The following is a 12,500-nucleotide window of genomic DNA, read 5'->3' as shown; positions in this document are numbered from 1 at the left end:
AGTTTTATTTTTGTTATGGTTTCAAGTCATTGTTATAAGAGATAAACATGACATTAACTGCAAACCAATTTTCTCTTACAGGAAATTGAATGTTAGTACTGGATGAGCAAGTTTTGCGACGGCATACACATACAGCAAGGACAGTTTGGAAGTCCACAACTTGATGCTTGGTTACTACAACAAGACCATGAGGCATACAGCCTATAGCCAGTTTGTCTTGTTGAGACAAGGTCGTCTGGGTGTGATATCAAGCTGTTATGTTTGGAGAATCCTGTATATATTTTCACACCCATGTGGCAGTTATGTGGGTTTGACACCTGATAGACTGACTTAGTAGCTTACTGTGGTTTAAAGACAACATTCAAAGGCTGATTAGAATCGACTTCGTTTCTTGGAAACCAGAACTTCTGTTGCCTCTGGTTCAATCTCTGCAATAGTTCTGGATATCCTTCTTGGATCATCCTGTGAGATTGTCACTGGATGTTGCATGCTCAAATATGCCTATCTATTCTTTTGTTCATGATCTGTGTTAATAATTCAAGAATACACTGGTACAATTTCTTCACCAAAACGGGCACCACACTCTTACTCCGCTTGGAATATATTCGATGATGCCTGAAATTAATTATAAATATGGATAATTAGTAAATGAAATATTTAAATGTGTGGAAGGGACTGTTAATTGTCTATAAAGTTCAAATACATTAAACATTTATTTATGCATTCCACAAGATCTAACCATTTCACTCATATATATGAAATAATAATAATAATAAATCAATAGGGCTTCTTGAATTTTTATCAAATCCACTAGCCATGGGATCAGTGATTAAAATGTTTTTACTAGCCACAATTACAAATTCACTAGCCATAGTTTACTTTAGTACAATTTAGTACAATTTTACAAAATAATTGTAATAATCAGATATGCCACGTAAAGAGGGAGATAGAGCTTAAAAAAACACTAACATTGGGGGTTGGGTGGGGCAGAATATTAATACATGTATTTACAAAATGACGACTTTTTTCTTCTTTTTATTCACTAGTCGTTGGTCATGGTAATAGTAATTTACAAGCCTAACATTGAATATCACTAGCCATGGGAGTGGGGCTACCATAATCTAGAAGCCTTATACAAGTGAAGAAATAAATCTTTATATGTTGATATACATGTACAATACTGAAAATTGCTACATATATGTATATGAATAATTACTGAGAAATGATCTCAAAATGCAAGAATAATAGTAAACAAAAATTAAAATAATAAAAATGCAAGGTAATATACATGTACACTGACCCTGGAGAATTACTGGTATTGTGGTTGGGCTCTCTTTGTGGTTCTTCATACCTGTTATAAACATAAGTGAATAAATAACACAAAGAAGGATTTCAATTTGATACAATCCATATACCTCAGATGAGCAATTTACTAACTTGGCTAAATAACTCTTGTTCATAATTAAACAAAATAAAAAATTGAAATATATATATACACTAAAAATGGCTTAATATACTAATACATTTGGAGAAATAACCTGAAAATGTAAAAACAACAAAATTAAAATGTTTTTTTTTTTTTAGGTGGCATAAAAAATTAATTAGTGAGGGTTCAAAAGTTTGCATTTAGACTTTGCCAACACACATACGTACCTCATTCAAAAAGCCTGGATCTGTCTCTGATATCCCCACTGCCAGACAAATTGCTTTACTGAGGTGGGGGAAGGGGGAGGGGTGACCCCAAACTGCCCCCCCCCCCGTCCACATAACTGGCTACTTGCACAGGTCCCCAGAAAATATAGGAAATAGTTCCCATTTTATGTTTAATGTAAAAGTAACCTTTTTGTCTACATGGAGACTAAAGTTTTTTTTTTTTTTTTTTTTTTTAATGACACCACTAGAGTACATTGATTTATTAATCATCGGCTATTGGAAGAAAGGCAGGACATGATTTATTTAACGACGCACTCAACACATTTTATTTACAGTCACATGACGTCAGACATATGGTTAAGGACTAGACGGATATTGAGGGAGGAAATCCGCTGTTGCCGCTGCATGGGTTACTCTTCGATTAGAAGCAAGGGATCTTTTTATATGCATCATCCCATTGACAGGATGTCACATACCATGGCATACATAAGGTGGAAGTTTGGGGGAGGTTTGGAGAGGGATCGTAAAAAAATAGAAAAGTAATATATAATAAAATTATAACTATCGCAAAATTTAGTTTTCTCTGGTTGCCCCCCCTAAACCCCCCCCCCACCCAAAAAAACAAAAACAAAAAAAAACCAAAAAAAAACAACCCCACACACACAAAACACAAAAACAACAACAAACAAACACAAAACAAAACAAAACCACCAACAAAAACAAAACAAAATCTGTTACCTTAAATAAATCGCTGGGTACCTTTTCCACACCACCACCCCTACAGACCTAACTTAAAATAACCCCGTATAATGTTGATACTATCACTAATAGTAATTTAATAGTAATATTTAATTCTGGTCTGACTGAAAAGTAAAAGGACCTACCATTTATCAAGGAACGTTAATTTTGCAACATCTTCGTATCGTCTGCCTGCAATGCTAGCTTTTTAGTTCACACCAGCGACTGCACTCTTTACCTAGGCTCACTCGGGCAATATTTCGTATAACATCGAGACGTTTGCGTTTTTGTCGCCGACAATGCCGTTAATTATTTTGTCGACACCTCTCTTTGGTGTTGACGCCATTGATCGTTTCTAAAATTGCGAAATCTGACGTGATCTCTTGTTGGGGAAATCCACACTTGTGATAACCAATGAAAACCGATATCGGTAGGAGCCCGTCAAAAGTGTCCCACTTTCGAAATACTGGCTTTGTTTTTGACCTAGATAAGCCAGCGTAGTGAAACCAATGCGGAGTGCGGCGTCATATATGCACCGAACGTAATTGGATTTTCTGTTTTATATGCTTAAATAATAAAAAATATTCCAGGGAATGCCGCTTTATGTTCCTGCAATGGGACAGCATGCCCAAATACGCCCTAAAACAAATTTAACGCACGTTGTGCGACAATTGCAGGAAATCGGCGTGAAATGGTCAGATTTTGGCGAATGCACGTGAAACTCGGGGAAAAGTTTGGGGTAGTGATGGGTATTGAAAGCTGCAATGCTCGCAATGATGCCTCATTTCCATTTCGACGTAGACGAGTTACAAGATGCCAAGATTAAGCCTGCCGAATTGAAACATTGCAATAGGCCGCCTCCAGTTAGGTGAATCGCAGTCTGCAGTCGCACGCCACATGAACGTCCACCAGAGCACCATTTCACGTCTCTGGGACAGGAACCAGCAGTTTCAATCAGCTGAAGACCGGCCCAAACGTAGAAGACTTCGCATAACAACTGCAGCACAAGATCGCTACATCCGGGTTCTGCGTTACCGAACAGCCACAGCAACGAACTCTGCTGGACGCATACCTGGTTTGAGAAGGGTGTCTGCACAAACCGTTCGGAACCGACTTCGAGAAGCTGGTTTACGGGCTAGGAGACGGTGTGTTGGCCCCGTCCTGCGACGTCAACATCGACATTTACGTGTTCACTGGTGCACGAATGTACAGGGGTGGAACTTGGAAAACTGGCGGCGAGTATGGTTCAGCGATGAGTCACGTTTCCTTCTACAGCGACGTGATGGACGACAACGTGTTTACAGACGCCGCAATGAACGTTTTGCCAACAACTAGGTTGACAGATTTGGTGGAGGTAGTGCCATGATGTGGGGGAGCCACCTCATACACCGGCAGAAGTGAACTTGTGTTCGTACAAGACAACCTGACAGCTGTACGCTACCGGGATGAAATTCTTAGCCGTCACATGCTTCCCATTTTGGATCGATAGAGAGAACTCTTTCAGCAGGACAATGACAGGCAGCATACGGCACGTGTAACAATGGATTTCCTACAGAATGAGAGTATTAATGTGCTGCCATGGCCATCAAGATCGCCAGATCTCAACTCCATTGAACATCTATGGGACGAACTGGACAGACATGTACGCTAGCGTGAACCGGGGCCTCAGACGCTTCCGCAACTGTCACATGCACTGCAGGAAGAATGGGCTAGGATAACACGTGCCCGGATTCAGAGACTCATTCCAAGGAGATTTCGCGCAGTGAATGCTGCTGCTGGTGGCCACACAAGGTACTGATTTCAGCGCCCTCGTGCGACGCTGTTTGGTGACGAAAACACCTCAGTCAGTCCATAGCAAGAACATCGTCACATACGCGTGTCAAATTTGACTGTGATACGATCATAAATAACGAAATTATGCCACTTTGTATTAAAGAGATAATTCCATGAATATTTCGTCTATGCGTTTCTTTTTTGATAGAATATATATATATATATATATATATATATATATATATATATAATATACACATCGTATATTACATGACTTCGTTTAGTATAATACTCATCGTAGTTTACATGGTATCTGCCGTATTTGCAATTCGATATGGAGTATGTTGATAATAAACGTATAACAGTACATGCATATCTTAGAAGAACATACTTAGTATGGACACAATTGTTTGTAAGAAATTAATACTAGAGACATAGTTTTAGTTATGACCATATAGTGTTGCGACATTACAAAATAAACCAGTTATCTATGATCAGCAGCTTCAACATGACATCTTCCTAGATTACGTATCTGCTTAAGGGGCGGAACGACTTTAGTCTTAAACGAGAAATCGCGTCGGAATCGTACCGATGAGAACATGTCCTATTTCTCACGACAAATCGAGAGCTGTCAGCCAATCAAATCACATTAAAGTACAACTGTTTAGTTTTATCACTTTTTCTGTCCGTTTTTTGTTGTTTTGTTTTTTTGTTTCATTTGCTTCTAAACATGTCAAAATGTCTGGATTTCATGGGTCCATAAACCCTATTATTGTCCAGATGTGGGCAATAATTGTTTTGATACATAATGACATCACTAAATTGTCTACATGCACTTTATTTCAGTGGAAATTTGTAGGCACTTATATTTTTCGCAAAATATTTTTAAACGGACGAGCTTTTTTAACGTCATGGAATCTTATGACATAACGTCTTCCCACACACACGATTCGAGTCGCTACGACAAATCGCATGCGACAAGTCGCTGCGACAAATCGCATATTGACAACGCCACTTTAACAATTTGATACTAAGTAACTGAATTGATTTGAATGTAGATGGTTTCGAGCAAATGCAAAATAAAGTAAAATTTATCTTCAGTCAGGTTACCGTTACAAAGACTGCAGATTCTCTGGTCACGTTGTCTGTAATTACCAGTTTCTATATAAAAAGTATCTATATATGTTCGAGTAAGAGCTAGAATTTGGCAAACTAAGGGAAAACCGTTCAAAAGCATGCACCAAATTACCTCATGAAAACTGCGCAGTGTTTTAATATTTTGGACTTAATCCTACTGGACATTCACAATTCAATAGCACCACAAACGCCCCCGCTCTATACCGACCCTGGTCGGGTTGCTGGTGCTCTTTACATTTGCCAGAGTGGGCGGTCCATCCTCCAACCCACCCCAGCCCTTTCCTGTTCTAGACGGACGAGCTGGCATAAGTCGACACCTGCGCCTATGGTAAGGCTTGCGCTACAATATCTTGCTCTGAATGGACACGTTAAACCCTATTACCTGACCTGACCTGACCTGACATCTATATTTACAGTAAGAAACTTCTAATTATGTCAGATAAATCGATTGACAAATAATACTGATACCTGGAACTGTTTTGTATTCAGACACAATTTCGTTTGCACTAGTGGACACATTGTTGTGGACATCTGACTTGATCGTGCATGTATGTGTATATTTACAGCCAAGTGCAAGGACCGTGCTCATAAAGACTGTCATCGCACGATGAGGTTCATTATGGACAACACAAGAAGGCTATTATGTTACCGTGCGAAAGAAAACTGCCCGACGATTTGCCACACGAGTAAGACTGATTTAGTATGCATTATACTTCGCGTGTGCATAGATTGTACACGAGTTTTGTCTGTCTCTCTGTCTCTGTCTCTGTCTGTCTCTCTCTCTCTCTCTCTGTCTGTCTGTCTGTCTCTCTCTCTCTCTCTCTCTCTCTCTCTCTCTCTCTCTCTCTCTCATATATATATATATATATATATATATATAGATATATATATATATATATATATATATATATATATATATATATATATATATATATATATATAGATATAGATATAATCTTACTGTTTTTACTTGTTGCACTATGATAACTGCAATGCTATACAAATTTGATTCTTTTTCAGTCTTTTTGTTTTCCTTTTTTGACAGAAGGCAAAAGAAATGAAAATTCGTTCCAAGAATTGATGGAGAATCAACCACGGGAACTCGTCGACTTCAACTAAAAGTTGCAATTATTGTGATGTCGATCATACGGACACGTTAAAATAAAACAATCTCAGCAGTTGATATGTTCGTCGTTTATTTGTTATGCGTGACAGAAAAGTGACAACGTATTCACGACAGCAAAGGCTTGTACAACTTAAGCCAAAACTATCCTGAAACACACACACACACGCACACACACACACAGAGAGAGAGAGAGAGAGAGAGAGAGAGAGAGAGAGAGAGAGAGAGAGAGAGAGAGAGAGAGAGAGAGAGAGAGAGAGAGAGAGAGAGAGAGTAACAGAGAGAGAGAGACAGAGAGAGAGAGAGAGAGAGAGAGAGACACACACACACACACAAGAAACTGACTTTACATAGGGAAAAAGGCAATAATTATTTAAATGATTTTGAGTTTTTAAAAAAAAGGTTCAGTACGTATAAAGTATTTTATGTTGGCCGGTAGGTGTGAATATAGCAAAAACCAGTGATGAATTAGTTTGTAAGTACCAACTTGAAAACTTGATATTTCTACGTAGTATTTCTCTTTAAACATTTCACATCATATTATAAGATCGATATCTCTCAATAGTCGTCTAATGTTTCTGTGCGTGTGTGCGTGTATGTGTGTGCGCGTGCGCGTGTGTGTGTATGCGTGTGTGTGTGTGTGATGGAGAGAGAACTTGTGATAAATGTGATACCGGATGTGTGTGGATATGTGTACATCTTTCAAAAAAAAAGAAGAGTAGTTTGTTTTATTTTACGACGCCACTAAAGCACATTGATTTTTTTATCTTATCATCGGCTATTGGACGTCAAACATATGGTCATTCTGACACTGTTTTTAGAGGAAACCGCTGTCGCCACATAGGCTACTCTTTTACGACAGCCAGCAAGGGATCTTTTATTTGCGCTTCTCACATGCAGGATAGCACAGACCATGGCCTTTGTTGAACCAGTTATGAATCACTGGTCGGTGCAAGTGGTTTACACCTACCCATTGAGCCTTGCGGAGCACTCACTCAGGGTTTGGAGTCAGTATCTGGATTAAAAATCCCATGCCTCGACTGGGATCTCAACCCAGTACTTACCAGCCTGTAGACCGATGGCCTAACCACGACACCACCGAGGCCGGTACGTCTTTTTAGGTATATATCTGCATGTGATGCGCGGTCCGTTTGAGATCGCTCCAGGTCGGTGAGACCATTGGGTTATTTCTCATTCGTGCCAGTGCGTCAAGACTGGTATATCAAAGGCTGTGGTATGTGCTGTCCTGTCTGCCGGATGGTGCATAATCCTTGCTACTAATGGATTAAATGTATCAGGTTTCCTCTCTAAGACTATGCCAAAATTATCATATCAATTGACAGCCTATGATTAATAACTATGACTATATATTAAAATTATCAAATGTTTGACATGCAACAGCCTATGACCTATGATTAATAAATCAATGTGCTCTAGTGGTGTCGTGTAACAAAACCAACTTTAACTTTTATATTTTATTTATATATGCAATATTGAGTGTGATGAATTCATGTTTATTATTTTTTATGTATATGTATATATATATATATATATATATATATATATATATATATATATATATATATATATATATATATATATATATATATTCTTGTTGGTCCTCTACCGGTCCTGATACTAGTTAGACAAATCTAAATCTGAAAAGACTTGGCTCATTGGAAAATTAAACAGTTGTGTTGACAGGCACTCATTTTTCAAATGGATTAAAAACAAATCAAAAGATGTTCAGGAAAACGTTGGGTCGATTTTGTGGAGCCTGTTCCCCTTAAACGCAGGTGTTTAAGCATAGTAAATGTATGTAGTTGCACGTGTGTAAGTCAGGTGTTTAAACATAGTAAATGTACGTAGTTGCACGTGTGTAAGTCAGGTGTTTAAGCATAGTAAATGTACGTAGTTGCACGTGTGTAAGTCAGGTGTTTTAAGCATAGTAAATGTACGTAGTTGCACGTGTGTAAGTCAGGTGTTTTAAGCATAGTAAATGTACGTAGTTGCACGTGTGCAAGTCAGGTGTTTAAGCATAGTAAATGTACGTAGTTGCACGTGTGCAAGTCAGGTGTTTAAGCATAGTAAATGTACGTAGTTGCACGTGTGCAAGTCAGTTTAAGCATAGTAAATGTACGTAGCACGTGTGCAAGTCAGGTGTAAGCATAGTAAATGTACGTAGTTGCACGTGTGCAAGTCAGGTGTTTAAGCATAGTAAATGTACGTAGTTGCACGTGTGCAAGTCAGGTGTTTAAGCATAGTAAATGTACGTAGTTGCACGTGTGCAAGTCAGGTGTTTAAGCATTGTAAATGTACGTAGTTGCACGTGTGTAAGTCAGGTGTTTAAACATAGTAAATGTACGTAGTTGCACGTGTGCAAGTCAGGTGTTTAAGCATAGTAAATGTACGTAGTTGCACGTGTGCAAGTCAGGTGTTTAAGCATTGTAAATGTACGTAGTTGCACGTGTGTAAGTCAGGTGTTTAAACATAGTAAATATACGTAGTTACACGTGTGTAAGTCTAAAACAGGCTTTGTAAGTTCGGCCCATGATGCTTTCAATCACCCAGTGCTTTTGATCGTTTTTAAATGTTTAATTTTGAATGTGAATGTTATTACTATGTCTTTAAATGATTATATATTTTTTTATAAAGAACTACTAGTACACGTGTATAACATTTTTTTTTCACGAATTGTGGCGAAAACGGATATGTTAATCTACAAACATTATGCCAGTCGCAAAGGGACATTTACATAAATCTGAAAATGATTTTTTGTTTGATTTAAAACTACATTCCCTGGAATATTTTTTATTATTATTTAAGCATATAGAACAGAAAATCCAATTACGTTTGGTGCATATATGATGGCGCATTCCGCATTGGTTTCACTACGCTGGCTTATCCAGGTAAAAAACAAAGCCACTATTTTGAAAGTGGGACACTTTTGACGGGGCTCGTACCGATCTCGGTTTTCATTGGCTTATCACAAGTACAGAATTCCCCAGCAAGAGATCACGTGAGATTTCGCAATTTTTTTAACAAATTTAACTGTCTTGATTGAGGGGTCGTCTCATATCTCCAAAACATATTTATATCCATAGAGGTATGGTACGCCTTTCCAGGCGTCGGTGAGTGGGGGATTTACCTTGAAATTTTGAGAGTGGCCAGCTGTTGGCATACGCGTTACATGTAAGGGGGTGTTACTAATTACGTAACGCTCTAGGGGTAGAGGAAGTGGGTACTGTGTTCGATTTACGTAACATTTTTTAAAGACTGTATGTTATTTTTATTCATTACTAAAAAGGTGGGTTTTTTAAATGCGCGGTTAGTCTAGGATCGATCCCCATCGGCGGGTATACAAAAAGACCATGGTATGTGATACCCTGTCTGTGGGATGGTACATATAAACGATCCCTTGCTAAAAAAAAAAATGTAGCTGATTTTCAAAGCGCGTGTGCAGGGATTTCAGCGGGTGTTGGGGTTATAGACTGTGTTGAGCGAAGTTTATATGGGGCCATGCTCCCCCCAAAAAATACATTTTATTTTTTAAAGCTTGGGCAACTGAGGGTTTCGACTTCCAATACCCTCCCCCTGCACCTGCACCCGATTCCTCTCTAAGATTATATGTCAAAATTACCAAATGTTCGACATCCAACAGCAGATACAAGGAAGGACAGGATATGTTTTATTTAACGACGCACTCAGCACATTTTATTAACGGTTGTATGGGGTCGGATGATTATTAAATCAATATGCTTTATCTTTGATTTCGTTAACCACCCCCCCCCCCCCCCCCCCCCCCCCCCCCCAACTTGAATTTGTCGATTTTAACACGTAAAATTAAAAAGTGAAAACGTTCATTGCCTACTTTAGTATATTTTATTTAAAAAATATATACATGATTAATGTGTTACTAGTATACAAGCTCAAATACACTTTTAAAAAACGAATGGGTACCACTCACACAGGGTGCCGTGCACCCTTTTGACATGAGAACCCATTCGGTAGTTGATATTTGTGTTCTGAGATCCATATCCAACAACTCCTCCAAATAGAAGATATAGATGTGAACACAAATGCATGTATCGCATGTATTCCCTGCGTGGGGCGCATTCAGGGAACATTTCTTTTAGTACTTGACCCAAATATTTTGTGAAAAAGAGGAAACATGTGTCTTGGGGCCGAATTCTCCCAAAATAAGTTTTAGACAAACGGTGAGCCATACATGGTCGAATAAACACAGGTTTTTTTAAATAACGAATAGGTATCACTCACACAGGGTTCCGTGCACCCTTTTGACACGAGAACCCATTCGGAAGTCAATACATATGAGGTTAAACCTCAATACAAGTCTGCACTATAGCGGTGAAAGCATTGATATTTGTGCTCTGACATGCATATGCAACATCTCCTCCAAACACAAATGCATGTATCGTATGTATACCCTGCGTGGGCGAATTCTGGGAACATTTCTTTTAGTCCTTGACACAAATATTTTGTGAAAAAGTGGAAACCTATGTCTTGGAGCCGAATTCTCCCAAACTTAGTTTTAGACGAATGGTGGGCGATAAGTGGTCGAATAAACACAGTTTTTATTAAATAACGAATGGGTACCACTCACACAGGGTGCCGTGCACCCTTTTGACATGAGAACCCATTCGGAAGTCAGTACATATGAGGTTAAAACCTCAAAACAAGTCCACACTATAGCGGTGAAAACATTGATATTTGTGTTCTGACATCCATATCCAACAACTCCTCCAAAAAAAAGATGTAGATGTGAACACAAATGCATGTATCGTATGAATTCCCTGCGTGGGCGAATTCTGGGAACATTTGTTTTAGTCCTTGGCCCAAATATTTGGTGAAAAAAGTGAAAACATATGTCTTGGGGCGGAATTCTCCCAAAATTAGTTGTACCCGAACGGTGGGCGATAAGTGGTCGAATAAACACAGTTTTTATTAAATAACGAATGGGTACCACTCACACATGGTGCCGTGACCCTTTTGACATGAGAACCCATTCGGAAGTCAGTATATATGAGGTTAAAACCTCAATACAAGTCTGCACTATAGCGGTGAAAACATTGATATTTGTGTTTTGACATCCATATCCAACAACTCCTCCAAATAAAAGTTGTAGATGTGAACACAAATGCATGTATCGTGTGTATTGCCTGCGTGGGCTAATTTTGGGAACATTTCTTTTAGTCCTTGACCCAAATATTTTGTGAAAAAGTGGAAACATATATCTTGGGGCCGAATTCTCCCAAAATAAGTTTTAGACGAACGGTGAGCCGTAAGTGGTCGAATAAACACAGTTTTTATTAAATAACGAATGAGTACCTCTCACACAGGGTACCGTGCACCCTTTTGACATGAGAACCCATTTGGAAGTCAGTATATATGAGGTTAAAACCTCAACATAAGTCTGCGCTATAGCGGTGAAAACATTGATATTTGCTTTCTGAGATCCATATCCAACAACACCTCCAAATAGAAGGTGTAGATGTGAAGACAAATGCAGGTATCGTGTGTATTCCCTGCGTGGGCGAATTCTGGGGAAAAAACATTCAGTCCTTGACCCAAATATTGTGGGAAAAAGTGGAACAATATGCGTTGGGGCCGAATTCTCCTTTGGACAAACGGTGAGCCATAAGTGGTCGAATAAACACAGTTTTAAATAATAACGAACGGGTAGAACTCACACAGGGTGCTGTGCACCCTTTGACATGGGAACCCATTCGGAAGTCAGTATATATGAGGTTAAATCCTCAATACAAGTCTGCACTACAGCGGTGAAAACATTGATATTTGTGTTCTGAGATCCATATCCAACAACTCCTCCAAATAGAAGTTGTAGATATGAACACAAATGCATGTATCGTGTGTATTCCTTGCGTGGGTGAATTCTGGGGAAAAAAATATCAGTCCTTGACCCAAATATTGTGGGAAAAAGTGGAAACATATGTCTTGGGGCCGAATTCTCCCAATATACGTTTTTGGACAAACGGTGAGCCATAAGGGGTCGAATAAAGACAGTTTTTATTAAATAACGAATGGGTACCTCTCA

The 12,500-nt window shown here is 38.8% G+C and overlaps 1 protein-coding gene across 1 annotated transcript in view; it reads left to right on the top strand.

Annotated features, from left to right (window-relative positions):
- The window catches only part of LOC121390107, a 17,747-nt gene extending 11,265 nt beyond the window's left edge, over positions 1–6,482 (top strand). Inside the window, exons 4-5 of the mRNA XM_041521834.1 lie at positions 5,868–5,987; positions 6,347–6,482. Coding sequence (XP_041377768.1) covers positions 5,868–5,987; positions 6,347–6,420 — 194 coding nt within the window. The 3' untranslated portion in view covers positions 6,421–6,482. The remainder of the gene's footprint in view (positions 1–5,867; positions 5,988–6,346) is intronic.
- Positions 6,483–12,500: the final 6,018 nt, after the last annotated feature.

Source organism: Gigantopelta aegis, chromosome 15 (assembly GCF_016097555.1).
Source record: "Gigantopelta aegis isolate Gae_Host chromosome 15, Gae_host_genome, whole genome shotgun sequence".
NCBI lineage: Eukaryota > Metazoa > Mollusca > Gastropoda > Neomphalida > Peltospiridae > Gigantopelta > Gigantopelta aegis.
The sequence above is the reverse complement of the archived record's forward strand: the minus strand, read 5'-3'. Positions and strand labels throughout refer to the sequence as shown.